The following is a 24,236-nucleotide window of genomic DNA, read 5'->3' as shown; positions in this document are numbered from 1 at the left end:
GATTATAATAATATTGTGTTAGCAGATTTAAAAAGTGCATTGGGAAATAATTACAAGGCATTTAGCTGATGTCACTGCCTGTGTGCCAGCTGCATCACTCAGCCAACTGCACTGATCTGTGCTCCCACACTCCTCAGACTGGAGATGACTCTGCACTGTCAGAAATGTGCCTTTTACATCATTAGCATACATTAGCTTCTTTTTTCTGTTTTCACATAGCGCTCGCCCTGTGGCTTGACTAGAGAAAAAGCTATTTCCACTTCTATTATTTATTAATTCCTCTTTGTTGCTGCTCGCGTCCTAATCTCATTTCCTGTAGTCATTAGTGTTGTTCAACATCAAACAAAGCCGCCTCAGCAAGTGTTAGCTAAGCAATGGGGGAGAGAAGTGTATTATTGTAGTTGGACATTCGCTAAATAGTCTTTTAACAATGCTCAGTGAAGGGAAATTATTTGCCATTATTCCTTTTTGTCTCTAATCAAATCAAAGCTCAATTTAAATAATTATTTAGTTTTATTTTTCTGTAACTTCTCAATAAAATGATGTTTGTTGTTTAAATTGTCTGATGACTCTATAAAGATGGCCACCATGTTGGAAGAGGATGCATTGTTTGTGTGTGTGTGTGACTTCTGCTGACCTCTTTGACACTAACTTCTTTTGTCTCAGTTAAGCTAGGAGAGATTAGCGACACATGAACTCGCGCTCCCATGATGCTTTTTTCATTTGCTTCCATGCCATTCATCACCATAACACTCTGCTATCATGGTATTGTGCTGCAGAGCAGTCGTTCAATTATTGTTATGCTAATGCACTGGCCTGTGTGTAGCTGCAAGCTAATGTTGTGTTATGCTAATACTGTCATGCTATTGTCACCATATTGGGACGAATAGAGGGAAAGGATGCAAGGAAACAATATGAGGAGATTCTCCAGAATTGTAGAACTTCTAATCAAGTTTCCAAACAACTTCTTAAGTCTGCTTCATGCTAGCTAATTAACTTGCTTCTTTAGGCTATAAACATGCGCACATTTACTGACATATATTTGCTTTGCTCTGTCTGGAAAAGACTTACATATTCTGTTTGTTACCAATACTGACCGTTTTGCCTCTCTTGTCTTTGTTTAGGACGACAGTGATGGGATCCCGTGGTCGGAGGAGCGGGTCATGCGTAAGGTGCTTTACCTCTCACTAAAGGAGTTCAGGAGTGCACAGAAAAGGCAGCTGGATGGAGATGGATCCACCACCTCCAATGGTGAGTCCAGTCTGAATGAGCATTAGACCACACGAAAGCTGAATCTTCACTACATAGAGCCACTACACTCATTCAGATTTATTTGGACACTACTTTCTCCTCACTGCCGGTCATGTGACTCTGGTGAAAGTGGATTTTCAGCTGTTGTCATTCAGTCTTGTAGTTTCCATTTTAATGACCTGTCTACTTTTGACCATGCTGACCCTGCTGTTTGTCTCTACCATTGCTAGACTAGCTGATGCTATTCTCGTGCTTCATTATACTCTTTCATATTTCTCATGCTTGCATTTATGTAGTTGGCACTGTTGTAGGAAGAGAATCTTGCACAGAAAGTTAGTTGACTATGACTTTGGATATTGTGTCAAACAATTGTGTCATAGTGCTTTGCTTGGCATTTTGGTCTCTCATTTTTCTGTTTAACTCAAGTTGACAATTTTGTTAATGCTACAGTTACAATAAATTTTTACAGCAGAAAGAAATAAGCCCAGATGGAGTCATTTGATTGTGTGATACGAATGATCTCAGTAGTTTTACCATTGTATCCTATTGGTATAAAAGTTCTCAGGCATATGGGTGTAAAAATATATATATGACATTTCTAAGAGGAAAAACATATAAAATTTGGCTGTTAAAAATGGAGGCATGCTTAAGAGACAAAACTTAAATTGGAGGATGGTTTTATTTATCATATTATCATAGGTTTACCGTTATTAACAGAAGCGAATCAACTACTACCTCAATGCAGTCCATGTTTGACTTTGGATCTCTGAAGGGAAAAGGCATTTGAACTTCACTCATGTCTCTGAAGCTATTCTCAGCTGACAGTAACACTAGCCAGACACCAAAAGAAAGGAAACTGGTGCGGGGGGGGGAAAAAAAAATCAAAGTTCACTCACAACCAAGGAAGCCAAGAGTCGGACAGGAGGAAAGCCTTTTTGAAATCTCCCTCTCTTTTATACCTAGTGTTTTCATTATTACATTACAATTTTCTGTCTCTATTCATTGCCCCCTCCTTCTAGTGCATCCCTGCGCCTGTCTGCCGTCTCATTGCTGCCACTCCTCAGCTCCTCGGGGCCTTTTAAGCCTCCGCGGGTAGCTGACCTTATCGCCTGAATAAAAATGACTCATTAGAAAGGCGTCGTCAGGCTGTCGCACCGGGGGTAACGACAGCCGCCCGCGATGGCACAAAAGGGACCCGGGCTGAATAGACGGGCCCCGCTGGTAGAGAGCACCGTGGGTTAGCCCCTGCACTGCTTTCAGCCACAGTGGCAGTGCAGAGATGTTGTGGTGAAACTGTCAGGCATTTTGGAGGATCAGACCCAGCATGCTCGACATCCTGAATGGGTGGCTCCTGCTGTTTTAGAGGACCGCGGGTTAGAGCGAGTGGGCTCGTGTGGAGGCCCAAACATGCGCCGCAGTTTGTACAGGCAACCAGCCATTTTGGAGAACCGCAGAAGGAGAGCACTGTAGTTATTAGAGTGAACTAAATATACATGTAAAAATGACAGATGTAATGAAGTAAGACGTGTAATTATTGATGCTTAGTTGTTTTTTGTGAAAGGATCAATCCTCAGTAAGAAATGTATAAATAGGTCTACATTGTGAATGGTTCTTTGACAGTACTGGAATAACCATAGCTTGACATTTACAAAGCAAAATATTATAACTATTTGCAGAAGTCCCAGGGTGAGACTGCATACTTTGTTGGAGGTGTTCTTCTTTTGCTTCCATTTCAGTAAGTCAGACTTGTACTGAGACTAAAGTGGCGCAAACAATCCATATTTAATAACAATTTTGTGTGTATAAATGCCAGTTATTGCCTCCACTGCTCAGAAACACTTACTATGTGTTCATGACAATACTACAATACAAAAATACTACAAATTTGTGTTACCAATTGTTACTCAAAAAAAATTAGACCATGGAGAGAACTGCTTAGTACTGTAATAATAGATCTTCACCTTTTGCTTAACTTTTCCATTATGTGGCGCCTGGTGCTGCCCTGGTCTATTGTAAATTTATATGTAGGTTAACCCCCACACTTTATTGGTCTGGTCTTGTCCTTGGTCACTGGGCATTTCCCGCTGTCACCTCGCTATAAACGCAATTCCCCTTGTACATTCATTGTCGACTTTTATAGCAATTTGAACTCATTTAGCTGTAATTATCCACCAAATGGCTCCATTGCCAATACACGGTACTAATACTTAATAGCTGGTGCGATAGAGACGGGTCACAGTAACATTTTTGCTATGGCCTCATAAAATCAGCGTTTGCATCCCATCATCTGTCTCTCAGCGTTGCGTTTTTTTCGATGTTGTTTAGTCAGTGCGCTGTGTATATGTGTGTGTGCGCTTAGGTCCAAGGCTCTGGTCGACCGTAACCCACAATCATGCCATCTCTCTTCTGCTGCTTTAACATGGGCGCTGGCAGCTGCCCATCTCTGCACTTCCTGCTCTCTCGCTCCCTGCATTATTAAACAAATGACATTAGGCTCGTTGCTATAACTGCTCGTCTCCTCAGTTCTTCTTTTGTTTTTTTCCTGCTCTCGCTCTGTCCCTCTTTCGCTGTCTCTCTCGCTGTCTCTCTCGCTGTCTCTCTCGCTGTCTCTCTCGCTGTCTCTCTCGCTGTCTCTCTCTGATACTGGTTTTCATTACACATCAATAGGACTCTCTCTCATGCGCTTTTCCATTAGGTTGTACTGCCACTCAGAATTGCCTCTCTCTCCTCTGCCCGAAATATCCATCTCTGTCTTCATCTTCCTTTTTTTGTCCTTCCTCGCTGTCACCTTTCAGTCTGTCATTTTTTCTGCTCCTTCGTTTCCTGTTTCTATATGTGGTTCCTTCCAATCATCAGAAATCGTGTAAGATTAAGGATCTGACATAGATACAGCTATGGGAAAACATTGTCTAGAGGAGAAAAACACTGCTTTCAATTGATTTCTCTGGATAAATGCCATTCCAGTTTAAACAATTAAACCAATGTGTGCACACAGCATGTACCAATCAAAAGGACACTTTGAATCAAACTTCTGCTTATAGGCACATAAAAACTCCATAAAGATGTCATTACTTTACCCAGAATATTCCATGGTATTGCATAAAACTAGACAGATTTATTCAAAAAACGAACTTGAATAATAATGAATGTTTCTGTGAGCAGTTTGCATCTCCACAGATCTGACATGTAACTCGAAATCGGCTGCTTGTCTTCATGAGAGATGTATAGAGTAGGGATGGGATGGGATGGTTTATCGTGATAAAAAAGGTTGACAATAATTGTTCTTGGGACATTTTATATAATCGTGATAATCGCCAAGAGAGATAATCACCATTGTATCACCAGAATGAGCAGAAAAAAGCGCTTATTCCACAGGAGAGTCGACGGTGGGGGACAAAGTGGTCTGTTGTCCCAGGGTTTAGGGGCCCAGAATTGGACACTCTTCCTATTCATTTGTATTAGAGGGGGACTCATGTGAGACTTCCTGCCCTGAGCCCCCAAATTTCAGTTGATGGCCCTGTTCATCCAGAATATTCTTATTGTTTTCAGTGATAACAAAGCACAAGACAGTTCTTTAAACATGGAATTTATAAGATTAAAATTATAATTATTTATATCCAGAACATTTAGCAACTTTTAGCAACAATTGTGATCGTTAATCACAATTATTTTGGCCGGGATAATCGTCGCAGTAAATTTCAGTATCGTTCCATGCCTAGTATAGAGTTAATGCCATACTGATGAATATTATAGAAAAGTTCTACAGTGCACATTTAAATACAGTTATGTTCAGTTTAAATCCAGTATCTTACTCTTGCTGTAACCCGCACCTCTTCGTAACGCACTTTTATTTCAGGAGAGCGGCTGATGGAGGAGCTGGCCTTTTGCCAAAAAATAGAATGAGGCTCTGGAGAGGGATTCATGCCGTTTTCAAATGTACTTTTTTTAGTGCCTCTTTTGTCACATAATTAAGTACTCTATTTTCGAATCATGTTGGAGTATTATTCAGAGGTATTTAATTTATAGTTTGAAATTACTTTGCCAAAAAGTGACATTTTGTTTAGTGATTGGAACCAGCTTCTTAAAGACTTTTCTCCTGTGATCCCAAGAGGCTTTATCAATCCTTACTCTGTGATACACCAACTATTCCTCCTACTCACCTAATCTTGTGCATTGAAAGAATACTTAAGCGTAAAGGTGATTGGGCCCTGTTCAGAGATCCAAGGAAATGCCCATAGGAAGAGATAAAAGGAAGGAAGGCTATTGTACCATCCAAGGGGGAAATTGCATCTATTTTGCCTGTCCTTGTGCGCTCCCGTTTTCACAGCAGCCCAGCCATTACAATAAAACCCGGTGTTGTTCCCTTTGATGGTGTAGATTTATGGCCTTGGATCACACAAAGCAGATGCCATGTTTCTGAACTGCACCCTGTTGTATGCTTTTGTTCTGGGCTGTGGTAAGAGTCACGCAGTGTTTAGGTCCGGTCTACATTTGGTACCAAGTGAACATTTTGGTGGAAGGGATGTCAGTGGGATTTCCTAAACCACGTATCCTTTTAATAGCACTGCTCCGCTTTAGTTGCATGCAGACAGAGGATCAAGGGCTTGTGTTATGAAAACCCAAAACAGGGAGGCAGTCTTGGCAAGCTCGTACGATACACAAAACAATCCACAAATTGCCAACCACACCATTTTTTATTTTGTTTGATCTTTGTTTATGAGTTTTTTAAGGGAAAAACAGAGTGAAGTTTTGGTTGATACTAAGAAATTTTGATTAGTAATAGAGTGTAGAAATGTCTTACTTTTCCTGGAATGCTCCACAGTATGAAAGTAAAGGTCCTGTATTGCACAAACTTGACTCATGTGAGCTTTAAACCATATCGTAGTGTTGTGATAGTGAAGGTGTATAGTTTAAAAGCGCTTTCTGTATTACTACATGACATCACAAGGTGGAACAGAGTGTTTTCAATTTGAGAGAACTCAGCCTAAATGTGCAAGATTTGTGTGTTAAACATGTGTGAATGAAACAAAACACAACTCCAGGTCTGTTTGCGATGAGGACATTATAACATAGATCAGAAACGAGTGTACTATGAGCTCCAACATAGAACAATGATGATTCGTGTATGCAGTACATTAACAGCCATGCACTCCCACACTTGTCTTTGCTCCTTGAGACAATCCAGAAAGTGCTAACCACACTAATGCACCGCACCAGTTAAACATGTCATCTTTTTATTATGTAGGTTAGCACTAAGTAACTGGCCTATGCGCTGCAGACACTTTTATATACACTATACTGCTTTTGGCTGCCATCTGGTAAGTGTTGCGTTGTGATTGCAGAGATTAGAATGATGTCGTCCTCATGTTGTAATCCCTTTTAGCTCTGCTCTCTCTCCCCCACACTTCCTCTCCTCTGGACGACGCTGTACACCACTTTTCACTTTAGGCTTTAGTGCAATCAGCCCCTATAAGCGCTGGCGGGGCTCTGGGTGATTGTCTTCCTTAAGGCCCGACTCTACCCCTCTATAGTTCACTTATCACCACGCCTCTCGCTAATGGGCCCCTCTCAGCCCACTCATATGCCATGTTCCGCTATGCACCTTTGTTCACCCACCCCTCTCCGCCCCCCTGCTCCTCCGAGAGTCTGGGATGAACACGGAGAGGCGATGAGGTTAGTTAAGCATGCATAAATCTGATTAGAATCCCCTGTAGAAGCCAGTATTTGGATGGAACAACACCATAGCACCCTCTTGTCATGGATGCAGTTCCTTGAGGTTTTTCGGGTCCCTAGATCGCTTTCTGTCACGGCACGGACCTGCCCGTCCCCAGCCGTCTGCTTTCCCATGATTCCCGGCGCAGCCCCTCATGTGGTCGCTCATGTGCAACCGGCATATGTCAGACAAGTCTTGGGAGGACAGGGGAATGCACAGAGGCAGGCAGTGAGTGTTGTGAAAGGAGGGGGAACCGTGGGTATAATTTGGCCTGTTTGTTGGAGTTCTTGAGGGACATCACGCGTCAGTCAATTTCTGAGCACAATTAAACATAATGAGCCGCTGCGTGTTTGCTCTGCTGTAAATCACCTTTCAAAATATCAGGTCGCCTGTTTGTCTTTTCTTTGGGTAACTCTTCCCTTTTTAGCGACAATGCCTCTTCATCGACAGGAGGAGTTTGACTGTACAAAGCTTGGACACAGTTGTTAGAAATATAAACAAAAATGTCATCATCAATGTACAAACAAAAAGTAATGCTATTAGATTTTGAAGTGTTTGTATTGTAGGATTTTGTTCAAAGTTCATGTTTTAAACAAATCATGAAGCATTAAGATTTGAAAGAAGACTTGAATGTGAACTTCTAAACTACAAACTTGGCGGGTTTCATACAAAATATTTCACAGAGAATGTTTTGAATTGATAAAATAAGGTCTGGTTTTATTTTGCAACGGTAAAGATGCCTGGTACATAAACATAACCTAAACTTGGAGATGTTCAATGAATTTTTGAGCTACAAAACGTTATTGTGAAATTCTCTCTTTGCTGTCATTCATTTTATACAAATCCTAGCTGACGTGGGTGGTACAACTTCAAAGTGTGACAGCCATCAAAGCCCGCTGAGTAAACTTATTAAATGAAGGAGTTTCGTGCAAAGCGGGACATTGTAGTGTGGTGATTCACTGTGGCCTATAGACTCGGAGGCTCTCACAAAGCTAACATAAAGTGTTGCCAGTAGTGCTCGAGCCTTACTCACAGGCCTGTGCTGTTAAACTGTGTGACCGCAGTAATGTGTGCTGGATGACTGTACCTCCGCTCTCAGGTACCGACCTGCCCCGTGTGTGATAAGGCCCCTGCACGTGTCCATGTGCTCTGTGGGCGCATCCACCAAGTATCACTGTAAACCGCTGCATGCTTTGAATTTTTGTTATGACATTTTCAAAAAAGATCATTGTGTTTTAGTTTTAGTTTTTCCTCAAGTGATGCAGAAAATAGGAAGCCACTGTCTGTTTGAATAGTCATGTTTGTTGGCACGCAAAGGCCCAAAAATGTATCATTACAATGTGAAACAGACTCTGTAAACTATCAGTGTTTTTAAGTAATTCTGGTTACATATTCTTAATACAATAGTTTATTAAGAAAGATTCAGGCTTTGTTATTTGTTATTCTCTAACCCAACCCCTTAATTAAAGCCACTAAGTCTGAATCATTCTTAATAAACTGTTTGTTATATGAATTCAGACTAATTATGGTATAGTTATTATGGTCTCGTAAAAAGTGGTACCATAGTTCTTTCTGTTTTGAGATTTATAAAAGAAAAAATAGTAAGGATTCTTAGGAATTTGAGTTACATAAATTTTGGGAGTCAGCAGAAAGAGGATTAATTGCCTCTACTTCTTGCTCATTTGTTCCACTTTTCTTTTTTTATAGCTGTCATAAACACCTCTCTGTTGCCAGAGAGTTTGACACTGGTATACAAGGTGTGTTTTTAGCTGCTTTTACCTGTTGCTGCGTCGCCTCCGTCCTGTCTCCTCTCTGTCATTTGATCAGTTGTTCCTGTCTGTGTTTTGATCTCTTCTCACACGAGTCAGTGCCTGGACATGTTCAGCAGTAGCCTCTTTTCTAAGAGCGTATCATTCAAGTCACCACTTATCCTAACCCTTAGCTCCAGTCTCGTTATTATCTTCATTTATTCTGGCCTGACAGGTGCTATCAGTATTGTCGTTGTTGGAGCAGCTGACTGACACATGCATCTGTAGCATCAGTCTTATGGTATTTGGCTGGGCGTGCTGAGAAGACAGTAATGATTAGTCAGTGGGAAAATGATGCTGGAAAAGAACATAACTTATCGGAGTTTCAAAATGCGCAATTTATTTTTATGGCTGCGCAGTAAAACTGTTTCAATGTACTTTTTTTCGTGCTACACTGTTGTTTTGTCAAGTTAACTTTGGTTTAGGGTTGTGTGGGGAAAAACATTTGACTACCGTAAATTTCGGATTATAAGCCGCTACTTTTTTTCCACGCTTTGAACCCTGCGGCTTGTACAGCAGTGCGGCTTATTTATGGATTTTTTACTGGATAACGGCCCCTGGGTTTTATTTTCACGGACAAGCCTTCTACACGTGGCAGATAAATATGGCAAAAACAACTTAAGTGCATTAAAAAAATACAACTCACCAAACCGCTGCATCAGAGGGAGCCCTGCGCTGATTATGTGATTATGTCTACTCTGCTCCGCAGTTTCTTTCAAAAACTCTAAAGGCGTATCGTTTAATCCCAGGTGCTTATTCTCCATGTGCCAAAGCAGTTTTGAAGGTTTCATTGCCTTATTTGCTTTTCCCGTATGTTACGCAGAGCGGACTCTGTGCGTGAGTCACCTGCAGCGACAAACCCAGATTTTAAGTAGGCATTGTCTGTTAAATTTATCTTTCTTTTTCTTGGAGGTGTAGTCTCCTCTTCTGGCTCCTCAGTTGTCCTTTTCCCCTTTGTTAAAAGCTCTCCAAAGACTTTTGTTTTGGCTCATTTTCACTCGCTTGTGGCTCTACTTTTGTGCGTCGTGTCTGATGTGTTATACGTGATACGTCACCGCGGAGACAAGAGTAGATAATAAACTTGCTACTACATCAAATAGATTTCTGTGGCGATTTCCAGCAGGATTTTCATGATACATCTACGGACGAGCTTATTAGTGTGTCATTAGGGACGGGCCAAAGTTGCTCCTGACCCATGTGCGCACAGCGTCTGAAAATCAGGGCTCTTTACGCAGGACTGTGAGCTGTGTGTCTGTGTCTGTGTCTGTGAGACGTGAGACGTGAGACGTGTTTGTTTTGAACATTGTTCCGCGAGTGTGACGCTTATTTTGAGCAACGAAAAATAAGAAAATATAATTTTATTTTAAGATCATAATAATCTTCCAATTTAAACTACAACAAAAAAGAGCTAACACAAATAAAATACACTTCAGCCACGCAGAGCCGCAGTATAAGGCTGAAAGAGGCGCATACGGCTCCGGAGCCGCGGGTTGCTGACTCCTGAAATAGAGCCACTGCACGTAAGCTCGACATCAATGAATCCAACTTGGTCAATGTAAAAGACGACAAAAGTTTTCAGAGGAAATAAAAGCAGATTTTCCGTTTTGGTGCAGTTTTATTTTCTAAACCTGCAGATGTGTTCATCCCGTGTTGTTGTCGTGTTGGTTCCAATTTTCAGGCACAGTTTTAAAAAAAAGCGTGTCAGTGCACCGTCTTTCTGTGTAAATATCTCATGTTACAATATGAAAACCTGCGGCTTTTATTCAGGTGCGGCTTATATATGTACAAAATTGATTTTCTCTTCAAATTTAGCTGGTGCGGCTTTTAATCAGGTGCGCTCTGTAGTCCGAAATTTACGGTATTTTGCACAATTTACCCCATAAATCTAAGTGTGGCTAGTGACAAAAATACCATAGCAGGTAAAGTATTATGTAGTTGAATGCATATTTTTAGTACAAAAGTGATCACAATTAGCTTTCATAATTATGTTTTTAATACAGATTGATATCAGTCTGGTCGTCCCCTGTTGCGTCTCAAGCCAGGTCAAACGTGAGGATCTCATCGGTCACTTACTATTTTCTAATTTGTCTTATCTCAGATTAACAGAGTTTAGTGCTTCATTCATTGATTCTGCAGAAATCCGTACTGTGTTTCAGCCCCATGTGATTTTTTTCCTTTATTTTACGGACTGACCATGCATGTCCCCGATTGGCTAATCCACCTGTCAGTCACATCCATTTGAAAACAGGGAGATTCACCGGTGACCAGACTCACATCTTCATAAAGTATTGAAGAAGTGTGTGTTATGGATCCCAGGCAGTAATTATGTTCATCCCAAGCCTAGATAAATTGGAAACATCAAGACCGGAAGGGCATCTGATGTAAAAACCCATTAGCATCTATGGAAGGCAAACCTGTTCCTACCTTTCTGTGCCTCAGGTTTAAGTAATAAAGGTATATTATGGGTAAATAGCCCAGTGCCAATTGAAAATGAAGTAGCCCCCATGTGTTTTGTAGAATGAACATGTATAATTGAACAACCTGCCATACCAGATATTAGTCAGGCCCCAATGCTCTTCAAAAGGGGTCAAACTGAGTGAAATGGAATAATTTATACCCTGCATGCCAAGTGTTTTGATTGCCGCCTTGCTGACTAACCAACATAAATCTTATCTTCGCAGCCTTAAGTATGTGTTTGTCTGGTTGCAAAAAAAGAAACGAGAGAAATTCAAATCCCTCTTATTCAATAAAGTTTGCTTATTCACACTTGTCATTGGAATTGCCAGAAGTAGCCGCGAGGAACACAGGCTCGGTGATATCTATTTAATTTGGTTGTCTGCCTTAATTACCATTGACTTCTATGCCTCCCGTTTGACCTAATTTGAATTCTGGGGGCACGTTGTTGCTTTTGATTTACGGATGTGTCTGGGGGCTTATTTTGTTTGTCTAGGAGTTGCTTGCTAAATATTTAATTAGGGTGCTGTCAGTTAGGCTCGCTGAGAACGTCAAGTCCAGTAATATCTGTTGACTTTCTCTTCGCCCAGGGCACTATTTCGTTCGGCACGCTTACATCACATTTATCTGCTCAGAACACCAGTTGCGTTTAACAAGTTAAACTGAGGGCAACAGGTACACATCTATAAACAGTGTGGGAGGACTGGTTATCATGCTCGAGAGATACCATGAAGTGATAATGTTTGCATCCAATTACAATCTTGTATTTATTGCTTCTCAGGAGTTTTGGCTTACTACACTGAAGTTTAAATAATAAAAGATTAATTGAGTTAAAGGTGCACTCTGTAACTTTTCTCATGGCCAGAGGTCTGCTATCTGCTCGTCTCCCTGGAGATGATATTGCTTTGCCTTGAACGTTCACAGCATGGCATTAAACATTAATTCATTCAATTACAGGGTTTTTTAATGCTATATTCTCTGTGCAAATGATGGATATGTTTAATGACATACTGCGGAAGATCCCAGCCAATGCAATAACTTCTCCATGGAGACGAGCTAGTGGCAAGCCCTCTACCAGAAAAGCGGAAAAGTTTTGAAAGACATTAGGATTAGAACATTTAGTAGTACATGCACAATTGTTACTACTGCAACTACAAATATAACCACTTCAGTTCTTGGTTGTCCACAGAGTTTATTTTTTTTTCTGTGTGCCTTTTGTTCAAATAAAATAATTTTTGAACTCTCACGACCTTAAATTAACAACATTCTCACGTATTTTTATCACAGCGGCAGACTATCGGTGTTCCAGGCTGCTGAATTTTAACACTTTGAAATCTTCTCTTTCAGGTTCTTTAGCCAATGGGCAGCTGAACGGCTCGGTGTCTAAGGGCAGCCACAAAGAAGATGGCTGTTTGCGTTCAAAAGGGTTGGACGGGAGCGGAGCCTACCAGGACGGTCCCGCTAAAAAGAGGTGAGACTTCGCACTGTGGCTAGTTTACAAATGATTTTTAAAATTTTTTTCACTGTTTTGGTGCCAGTGGGCATAGCTGTGAATATGCAAGGCTGGGCATCCAAAGCTTTTGTGTAGATTTAATGCATGAGGGGGAAAAATTGCGCCCTTTACTATAAGGGCAGGTTTGTCTACTTTATGTATAGTTAGAAAGTTGTAGAGCGTCGTTCCTTCTTAACCAGATTCCTTACAGATTATTCCTGACCTTAGCGTTAATCTTATCTAATAATAATGGAATTGTGATTCAGTTTAATTAAATTGTGGTTGGAGCTCTTTGGTCTGGGCGTTCTCCTGCTTGTTTCAGTCACGATTAAACAAAAACATTTGGGTGTGCAAGGCAGCTGTCTACAACCTTCTCTAAAGCCTCTGAAGTGATTACTGTAAATACAAGATGCATTATTTGAGGATTTAATGGGATCCGCGTCTCATCTCTTAACTCCAATGCTGTTTTGGCTGTTTCTAATTATCCATTTTAAGTAATGTTGCCTTGTATTTTCAATTTAATCATTCAATGGGCAAAATTATTATTGGAGTAGAGCTGTTTTGCACTAGCTAATTTGAGGCAGGCTGTTTTTCATAATATATTTATTCACAGTGAAAGGGGGATTTATTGAACAGAGATTTCTCACTTAAGACTGAAAACACTGCTCTTTTGTTGACAACTGTTCTTGTAAACTGGAATAAAGCATCTTTGGAAATCCTGATACCTCTAATGCATTCAGTATGAAAACACATCTGAAATCACAAGCTGGAAAGTATAATTTTTCACCATTTGGAAGCCACATAAATGAAAATGACTTATTCCTTTGGAGCGCTACGGTGCAATGCCTATACGTTCAGTCTTCTCCCATCATCGTGGAGCTAGGTGGCAGGTGTGAGCGTGGGCGCATGCATGGCTGCCTATGTTTTTGTCTCTCTCTCGTGCACAGTGACAGGGCATCAAAGCAGCAGTGTAAAGAGCCAGGAGGCGGGGCTTAAAATTGGGAGTTGTGGGGAGGGGCGGACAGCAGCAGATGTCCCTCCATAATGATCAGCTCCATTCAGCGCTGTGTCGGGCACCTGCCTCTGTCCCGCTAACTGTCATCTGATACTGTAAACTCCCAATCTCTGCACAACCGCTACGCCTTCTCTGTTACCTTTCTGAAAGCTCCTATATTAATCAAAACTGACTGCTGTGAGATTTTACCCATGTTGTAATGCTGTTACTTCCTCAAAAACATACCCAGAGTTGTGTTTTTTTTTTCACAAATGTTTCACTAATCCTGGTTTATTAGGCTGTCTGTATTCCCAAAGCTCAAATGCTCTATCAATCGAACTGCTTTACTCTTCAGTACTCTAAAAGTACCTATAGCCATGACCTGTAGTTCAATGCAGCCTAAAGGGCATTCCGCTCTCCGCAATAGTCGTACACAGCAGCAGGATGGACTGAAGAGCGACTCCGTCTGATGCTAATGAAATACAAGGTTTAGCCAGCACTGGCCTTGGCACTAGCTTCTGCCCTCTTTAAAAATCTTGTCTATGAAGGTTGACTCTTTCTGCCCTGGCATCAAGAGCTATCACTGCTCCCAAAACTGGACCAATTGAGACTACGCCAATGGATTTTTATCTGGCGTATCTAAAAAGGGGAGAGTCTACATCACTGGCATCTGAAAGTGGGAATTTTAGATCCCAAAAAGATTCAGATGATGGCAAATATAAAGAGGAAAAGTCCAAGACAGAAGGACAGGTGCAAATGATTTTTTGGCATAAAGCGCGGCCCTGTTAGAAGTCTTTGAGATCAGCTCTGTGTTTGCCTTCCCATGCTCTAGACTGGCACAGACTGGCATCATAACCACATCAACATGCCAGCTCATTGTAGGCCTATCCCACTGAGGTGACCATATTTCCCCCCTCAGAACTGCCTTTTGCCAAAGCCCTCAACACAAAGCGCTCTCATCTCTGCTGCCATGGTTTACTGACCCACATCCACAGCATACGGATTCTACTCACTTTCAGGGAGAGAAAGCAGCAGGGTTTTTCAGCAGCTTGTTTTTTTTAATGCTTTTGTGAAGTTTTAAGACTATAGTATCATTTAATTGTATCACTACATTTTGCATGAAATACTGCAGGCACTCAAACAGTTGTACTTGGCCGTTTAATTCATGAACTATATAAACTGTACTAGTAGTTAAGTTTGTAAAAGCAGCAGCCATACTTGACGCTTTTTAAACCTAAATAACAGTTTTTGATTACTTTAGCATTATATTATTCATAAGTCATGCAGACTCTCCATCAGATTACCTGGCATGAGTCTTATCCTCTCTGTATCCCCGTGTTAAGTCTGGAGCTGCCACATTAACTGCTCTTTAATGCCTTATAATGCATAAGTATATTCCAGCTAAATCTACTCTAAATATCGTTTTCCTCTCACACACTGTAGTTAGGTATCACACAACCAAATCCTGAACGTGACTCAGTGTATACCCATAGAAGAAACATTTCCCTTTTGGTCTCCGGGTCTTTTTGCGGTGGCTTAAACAAACCAGCCCATGTGGTTTTGGCTTCTAAACATTATTAGCATGTGTAATCAGCTTGTCATCCTGTATATACCACTCCATCTGACGATTACATAAAGCTTGTGGAATGACGACGCAGTGTGGCACCGGGAGACATGCTGCTCTACTCTAATTGTCTGATTCAGAGAGTTCCCTGTACTGACTCAGCCTGTAGTGCTTCAAACGTGGAGTGAATTAAAACTAGGCAAAAGGCACAGATCAAGAGCGGAGTGGCCCTTAAACAAACTTCATTTCTTCTTCTTGAGTTATTTGTGGGTACCTTTGCACTCCACTCCTTTCTTTCACAAAACCTCTGTTGGCTCTGTGTACACTCTCTCTCACACAGTCGCATACACACACTCAGCTGCTGCAGCGTGTTTTGTTTTTGACTTAATGAATGCCAAGTGCACACACGCGCACACAGACACACGCTTGTCTTGCCTAGCGTAACCAATGACTCTTGTCAGTAATGCATAATCACCATTTCCATTTCGGGGGGATTACATGCATGTGGGTAGACCTGCTTGCACACACTCTCACACACTCGCACCATGTGTTAATGGAAGGCCATAATGTCCCTATTGATTTTACAGTGAATGGTATTGTTCAACAGCCAAGTCTAGTACAGCAGCTAGTTGTACTGCTAACAGTGTAGAGTCACATGTGCTAGTCAAAAGTGCACCATGGGCTATTTCAATACAAAAGAGACAACTGGCGAATGGCATCCACTTATTAGGCTTGAATTTTAGCATTTGTTCATCTTGATCCTCCTTTTCATTTTAAAATAATCAACATGTTTAAGTGGTAGGATAAACAGAAGTATCACCGTCTTGTGGTGAGTTTAGAGCATTACATTCTCTCTTACATTGTCGTATCTGTAGGACCCAAGGTGTGGTATGCATTCTTAAATTCCCACTTAAATAAATACAGATAAACAATCAAGTAAACTCTGTATGCACTCGTGACCCGCTTAACCTCACAGCTGCTGTAAACCTGCTTCTTCTTTAATACACATTATGTTAACATTGTACCATGACAATGCCTCGTCGTGTTTATTTTTCTTCTTGTGTCTGTCAGCGCCTCGCCCAGTATGTCAACATGTCTGTCACCAAAATCTCCTGGAGCCTGTCCTCTCATTGTCACTGATTTCTCTAAAACACCATTTTAAAAACCATGGACCGTTCAGTGTCACTCAGTGTAACTCGGGGCACATTCTTGTCTCAGAATCCGTGCCAAACACAAGTGAAGGCCCAGCGATTGTTGCACAGATTAAGTGTTACGACGGGCTGGCCTGGTTTGAACTATGCTACTTACGCCATAATACGAGAAAATCTGAATACTTAGAGGGATTATGCCTGTGTGGCTCTTTTTAAATGTGAAAGTCCTTTTTTGTACGCTAATATGCAACACTTGTCAGAAAGTCTAGGATTATTTTAAAGTTGGAACCATTGTATCTGCTGTAATAAACGCCAAAGGCACAAAAAGACATACGATGACTCGGTCCTGCTGTGCTATAAATGCATTGTTGAAGATTGCGTAGAAAGTGCATCTCTATTGTGGCAGTGTACAATGCACTGACCCAGTACACAGGTCAGCTTTGTCATCTCAGCTCCAGAATCTTCGACAAATTGGAAACAGGCTGATGACAGATTGGCCAGTGAAGAGAATTGGCACATTTTGTTACAGAATGACAGAGCTAGTGTGTAGACATATACTTCAAATCTTTTTCATGTACTTCAAAAACCTTGCACTATAGGGTCTATACTGCATATCATCAAGATCTGCAGTAATCTAAGTAATGGTATTTAAATTAACACCTTCACCGTATTAGGTATTCAAGTGTTTCAGCTGCTGTTCTGAGTACTTTTCACCATTCAAGTGGTATACTGTATTACTTGTTTTGAATTATTAATCGCTCTGGCAACAGTACAAATTTTTCGCCACTGTAAAACCCTCTTGCAAAAATGTTATGGGACTGCTCAAGTCAAATTCTTGGCTCTTTCATTTCCTCCTCCTATTTTTCATCTATTCAAGCTCCTCTAAGCTACCCCCTGTTCATTAATTACTTGCTGTGATTGCCCCGCTGCTGGCCACACAATCTCTTATGTTTATTGACCCGACCTCACTGTGGTCAGCAAGGTTAAAGGTCAGAGGATTTGACTTAGTGCGTGTTGTTAAAACAGAGTGGGGGAGGGAGACAAATAGCCTCGAGCGGTGGACCTTGACTGCTAACAAAACCTTGACTTAACTGCTGCCTTTTATCATTTCTCATTGGCCAAGAGGGAGAAATAGCGCAACGGAAAGTTCAATAGATTTGCACTCTGTATTTCGTCCTGTATTTTGTGCAAATCCATACGCAATGTTAGCATTTATGAGGTGACAAAGACTACAATGGCTGACTTCCTTGTGACCTAATATAACATTTATATATTCAGAGATGCCGCCTGGTTTTATCTATTGTCAAGATGTCTTTTCTCCGCACATCTGCCTATCTGGCCATCGTCTCTCTTCTCAATGCTTCATTCAGGAAAAGCAAAAAAGGTTGAGCGTATAAACGAAGGTTATATTTAAATATGCACATAGTTCTTGCGGTATCTTTTATCTGAAATATATTGCGAATAGTAGCGGCATATAGCTGTCACTAGGGACCAAAACATATATAAAACATTAGTCCCTGATTTCCACTTAGTATTCATTTATCATTGTGTCAAGAATAAGCAGGGTTAGCTCCGGTATACTGTGTAATAAATGGTCACCTTGTTGGAAATGCTCTAGAAAATGAGATAGGTCCGTGCTCTGATTGTATTCACTTTAGAACACTGGGGCCTGTACTGGGGCCGTTTGTAGAGGGGTCGTAGGGGGTCAGTGGCATCCCTCTCCGTAATGTCCCGAGACAGAAAAGCAATAAACACATTTGAGTAGACCGAGCATTCACTTAACTTCAACTCTTAGCAAGGAGCGCACCTGGTGACCCCTTGTCCTAAAATATTTGTACACACGACGTTTACAAAAACATTATTCAAAGTGATTTCATTTTTCCGAACTTTTAACCTTGCTTTAGCTAAACAATTGCGATATCAAGCCAGCTGTTTGTTAGCGTTTTATTAGCACGTGTTGAGTGGAAGCGTTTAGCAGCGTTGGCTCAACATGTGGTATCTATTACAAGCTAATTCTTTGTTTTCAACATTACATTTTGTCAACTCCAAAGAGCTTTTAACTGGGATGTAGAAAAAATAAACGGAATTGTCGGGTGATGGATTGACTGCCAGATTCGCTTGGCAAATCTAAACAGACTATTGAATTAAACTTTGGTATGGACATGTTTTTGGATACTTTTAATTTCCCATTCAGTGCATGGTTTGGTGTCATCCTTTACATAGACAATCAGTGTAGACACACAATGAGCCAGCTGCGTCTAGGTATGCTTTCATCCAGATCGTGTTGCCATCTGGTGCCAATTAATCCAGGCCCGTAGGAACTGACTCCGGATCAGCGCTGGTCGACTCGCACAATAACCTTTACTGTGGGAGGGAACACGCAGCCTGACATGAGCTCAGCCTGATGCCAGACAGTATCACACCATTGAAAGGAAGCACTGTGGAAGAGCTCACCCAATTCATTTAAGTTATTATGCCAATTTATTTAAGATGTAATGCTAGCCAACATAGCAGCGGGAATAATATGAATTAGGGTTGCTATGTTTTTTTATTTATATCAGAATATTTATAAAACTACCAGGTAATATTGGCATTAATTGCTGTTATTTTGTGTTGAAAATGATATTCTCAACAAGCCAAAAGTCCCATCCATCCATTTTCTTCCGCTTATCTGGGGCCGGGTCCCGGGGACAGCAGTCTGAGCAGGGACTCCCAGACTTCCCTCACACCGAACATGTCCTCTAGCTCCTCTGATGGGCCAAAAGTGCTATTTATTATAAGATTTCAATGTTAATAGCACAGTTGATATCAAAATCAGTAATGGGAGTTTAGCCTTTTCTTAAGTATCAAAATCAAATTAAGCTTGAGTGTATTGACAACACTAATATGAAAGCAGTTGAATCAGAAGATGTTTTTTAGTGCCAAGTTTGTGTAATCCCTCAATCATCCAGGTATGATCCATAGTAAAAGAGAAATTAAATTCTGTAAACTAGACAAAAAGTTGTAGGAGTGAAGACGTTTCATGCTGAGCCAACTGAAGCGGCTTGGATGAGCAGCAAAACGTCTTCACTCCTACAACTTTTTGTCCAGTTGACAGAATCAAATTTTTCTTTTACTATTTCACTACTACTAGTGTCATGTTTTTTGCTATATTCCAATCGTCTGCTGCATCAAAGCTACCAGTTTGTATGTATTCCCTATATTAAGAGTGCGAGGATTCAGAGCCTCAAGTCAACTCACTGACTCAGCTCAAGTTGCACCTGCCAGACGTGGTCAAATATCAGATTACTGCGGTACAGCAAAGGTCTGAAACCAAACACAGCGGCTGCCTTCATAGGTCACTCGTGTAAATCCAGTCACCATCTACAAGAGACTCGATGTACACTTGACCTGAGCTACTCTTTCAACTTGTCTCAACTAGTTTTCAGATAGTGACTACGGACTTGGAGAGTTATAATGAAGACATAGCCAATTGATTTTTCTAGCATCGATCGACTTAATGCGGGGTAAAGACTTCAGACAAGAAAGATGTAAAATTATGAAAATCCCTGTAATGACTCTATTTCTCATAACAATCCATTATTCATAAATTGTTTACTTCCCTGTCCCTGTACACTCAAACCCTTGCATAATTTTGATAAAGCACCCAAACATGCTGAAGTGGATACTTTGTTTAATAAATAAGGAGCACATAGCCTCTCTTCTTCCTAATTGGCACAGCAGGCTTTTTCTATTGCATACATTAAGTATTCCACGGTTATATGTTCATACAGAGCTAACACAATGTTGTCGTCATACCTTTATAGATTGAACTGAATTAATTTAGCTGCAATTTTCACTTTTAGTTTAGTATATACCTGAATTATCGCCATTCAACCTAATCATTGTTGGTATCTCTAGACAGGACCCCATTTGTACCCCTTTTTACCTTTGCAACTCAAATCAAGATGACCACATGGAAAAATCCTGTCATTCCAGCAGTTCCCATGGAAACTGTGAAGGAGTAGACGAGATGGAGTAGTGATGGAAGTAACACCAGAAATTCAGTTTGAAGTAGGGAGCAGTACAATCGGCTGCGTCATGGTTCTTTGACTACAATCTGACAAAGCCGGCTATGTGTTTTGTTAATATACACAATTTCACATATAGAATCATATTTTGCTATCTTTTTCCATTCTGTCGCCTTTTCACTTGTGGGCTGGCTGATAGACGTGTCAGAATCTCTCACTCGCAGATAATCAATGGTGGAGCGGCCACGGTGGCATGTGTAATATTAGACATTAGAACAGCCTTTGAAGCTGCAGCGGTGCAGGGGGGAGAGGAAGGCTTGGATGAAAGGTGGATTAGAAAAGGATGAATGAGGACATCCTGCTGTAATCTGCTACTTTTTCTGCCTGCACTTTGGATCACCATTTCCCCTCTTTTTCATCCTCTGTTCTTCCATCAGGGCAGTGGGTCTAATTTTAAAAGCCGTAAGCTCCACTTTGCTGGCAACATGGCTCCAGACCAATAAGTATTGTATAGCTCATCACGTCTGGGAACATGAAGTACCCAGCTTTTCATGCAGAGGGCTAAATTAGGCTCAGGCCTTAGCACTGTGGCACTTACATAAAACTGTCTAGTCACTAAAAACTGTGCTGTCCTGATTCTTCAGACTGTGCAGTGCATAATTAAAAGGCGGTACAATTTTTGTTCCTAGCATGTAATAAAAAAATGCTCCAGTGCTGTAAAGGCAGCTCTTAGGATCAAAATGAGACTGATGTGTGCTGTCTGCATTTAATAATCAAAGCGTTTTTATCGTCTACGAACCAGGAAGTCACTCTGTTAGCATGCTAGTTATTGTTAGCAATGACAACAAACTTGCTCTGGTCTCTAAAAGTTGTGAAATGCTCTAAATTTATTGCAGTGAATTATTAGAATTAAGATTACTGGAACTGCTGCAAACAGTTAAAAATGAACCAGTTCTGCTTTTAAGATGAAACAAGTCCCAACAATCTCTGCAGTTGGTAATCCAATATACCACAGTAATCATATTATTACACAGGAAAACTTCTTTTGTTGTTTGCTGAGTTTTGAATGGCAAATACTCCACTGATTCAAAGGTTGGCTGTTTTGAGTCCCGCTCTCGACATAAACATCATCAACATTAAAGAGGTCAGATCTACTCACTCACATGTTGGCGGAGCGATTCTAAATCCCACAGATGATTGCTGTCGCTGTGTCCTTGGGCAAAACACTAACACCTCACACTCATCTTGCCCCCAGTCTTTAACCTACATAAAAATGCCAATCACTATTATTTTCACTAATTATGTTATAGTTGCTAGTCGGTCCCCATTTTCTCCTGATCTGTTCTATATAAAGCAGTGCGGCCTAGCGTTGGCACATTTGCAAATCCTTTGGGACAATGCCTAATTTCAAACGAAAGCGGTTGAATTTGCTTGACAAGTCTTTCTCTCATTTTTTTTTCATGGTACAATTTTCTGGAGCTCTCAAGACGTGTCACAGCTGTAATTTTTGTGTTGACTCTGTTTTTAAAACCTACTGTTTGAAAATAAGGCCCATGTCTCCTTGGTTATACACCAAAAACACCATGATAATGACATAAAACCCGATGTAGTAGTGATTTGAGTACTTTGCCATTTTTATATAACTGCTTTAAATCAATTGTGCGTGCAGACTTAAAACAAGATGTAATATTTTTCTGGCTCTTTATCTTTGACTCTGGGTAATGGGTTAGCAAATGACAGGACAATCCCAGAATACCCTAATGTGTTCAACACTCAGACGGGAAGTGGTATTATGCGCTCGTCTCTTTTATACCAGCTCTATAGGCCTATACTTCCATTTATACTTGTCACCTCATCTCCCCCATTAGCCATTCAGCTTTATCCACGGCAACATGGGGAGAAATGCATTCAACATACTGAAACTGCTTTGTGAACGCACTCATTGAAATAACACACTTTGCTGTCCTTGGTATATGGTCCAAGCTGGGTTTGAAAATCGCTAATGACTATTACCAAATTAGCCAAAGAAAAAGTTTTTGGTTTGTCTCACAAGTTCATTTAATATATAATTTAAATAAGTTGAGCTGTACATTTTTCCTTGACTAGTTAGTTCATGTTTGAGTGTAAAAAAAAAAAAAAAAAAGTTCAAGTCATGCAGCGACAGAAACCAGAACCTTAAAAGTAAGTAAAGTTTTTGGCAGCCATGTTTGTTCAGGTGCGTCTCTTAACAGAAAGCAGACTGTGTGCTTGGATCCTGATCATACTTTTAAACTCCGAGTACCGCTGCATAGAAACCTATAATACATTTGATTCCAAACAGATTTTAGATTAATGGGGCTGCAGTTAACCCTCTATCAAACACAGGTGTCCACTTAGCATTTCTTGATTTCATTTTAAAATCTTGACCATCTATGGCTGTAGATACTGGCAATGCATTCAAGCAGCTTTGCAGTTAATCCAATTTTAATCAAGATCAAAATTCAGTCAGTTCAAATTGTCAATGATGTGCTTAGATCTTTTTGATGGAGAGCTCCACAGCCAATCCTCTGTCAGAAAAGCATGTGGTTTGTAGCAGGCTTCAGACTTCAGACTTTGAAGGAAGAAATGTGACTTTTTTTTTTTTTAATGGCAAAGATTAAACATCTGTATCGCTTATCTTCAGAAAATGAATGTTGAAAGGCATTTGTACTTGTTTTAGTAAGGCAAAATCATATTCACATTTTGTTCTCGCTCAGCCCTACATTCAAGTGACCTTGGTGTCCTTGTAATCTTCTGTACTATCCTTTCTTTTCTTTGCACTTTCACAGTCCTCCATGTTTTCTTCTCTCTGAGGCCCTCCCTTCTCTCTCCTCTCTCTAGTCATTCCATCTCACTTTGTGGCCTCATACTTCTTCATCGCTCCCTCTGTCAGACGATGCTGCTGTGGTCTGCATCTCTATAGCTGCCTTAGTCCTTCTGGGTTTTACAATGCACTCAGAAAAGACATATCAGGCGCCAGTTTCAAATAAATGGCTGTACGGTTTGAAATATCCTGTTGAAATGTGCGTGTGTTACAGTCTGGGCTGCAGAACAAGGAGGATTGTCTAAACTGCACCTCTTGGATTCACACATTGAGTCCTTTGAATATGAAATTAGTTTTGTTTCTTAGCTACGTTTCTGTGATGAATTCTGTCAGCCTTCTGTTTCGCACAATTTGTTTTATTCCAGCTCTGATACAATTCTTTGTACTTTCCCATCTGTCCGTAGTTTGCCTTTCCAAGTTAGTCCTGAAGGAACATCTGCATATCAGTATCATATTGAAAGTTCTGCAATATCCGGTGTTATGGTTGAGGAAATTATATATTTTTATGATTTAAAACTTAGATTTGAAGGTTCATGCTATGCTTTCACAGAAAATCTTAACGGACTGCTTTTTGGCAGTGTATAGTATTGCTTTTTTAACCCCATTCCCAGGTCACGGATATTGAAAAAGTGACAGTTCTTTGGCTTAATGTGTTAACTATGTTCCCCTGAACTACAGGAAATCCCCAGTTCAAGTCCAGGTCTGGCAACTGATACATACACTACTGCTACTAATTCAGTTTGATTTGCAATTGTTCATAGAGTTTAGAAGAGAAGGGTTTCAGAGTGATGGTGCATTAGGACAGTTGCCATAGTGATAAAGAATTTAAGACCAAATATTGTATCTTTTGAATGAAAAAAAAAGCTTCCTCAAAATCAGAATATAACAGGAAACTGAAACCCATGATACGCAACACGTCAGAGTTAGTTGATCTTTATTTTAACAATCTGACCGTAA

General features: G+C 40.6%; 2 protein-coding genes across 2 annotated transcripts in view; one reads left to right on the top strand and one right to left on the bottom strand.

The window, feature by feature from the left end:
- Window positions 1-24,236, top strand: part of jarid2b (jumonji, AT rich interactive domain 2b) — a 102,161-nt gene that overhangs the window by 47,025 nt on the left and 30,900 nt on the right. The window contains exons 2-3 of the mRNA XM_033975861.2: window positions 1,125-1,251; window positions 12,574-12,697. Of these exons, the coding sequence (XP_033831752.1) occupies window positions 1,125-1,251; window positions 12,574-12,697 (251 nt within the window). The remainder of the gene's footprint in view (window positions 1-1,124; window positions 1,252-12,573; window positions 12,698-24,236) is intronic.
- Window positions 7,307-24,236, bottom strand: part of tpd52 (tumor protein D52) — a 369,330-nt gene continuing 352,400 nt past the window's right edge. The window contains exon 7 of the transcript XR_008648869.1: window positions 7,307-7,322. The gene's annotated coding sequence lies outside the window, so the exon portion shown is untranslated. The remainder of the gene's footprint in view (window positions 7,323-24,236) is intronic.

The sequence above is a fragment of the Periophthalmus magnuspinnatus genome, chromosome 11, assembly GCF_009829125.3.
Source record: "Periophthalmus magnuspinnatus isolate fPerMag1 chromosome 11, fPerMag1.2.pri, whole genome shotgun sequence".
Lineage (NCBI taxonomy): Eukaryota > Metazoa > Chordata > Actinopteri > Gobiiformes > Gobiidae > Periophthalmus > Periophthalmus magnuspinnatus.
Note: the sequence above shows the minus strand (reverse complement) of the source record. Positions and strands in the feature narration are given on the sequence as shown.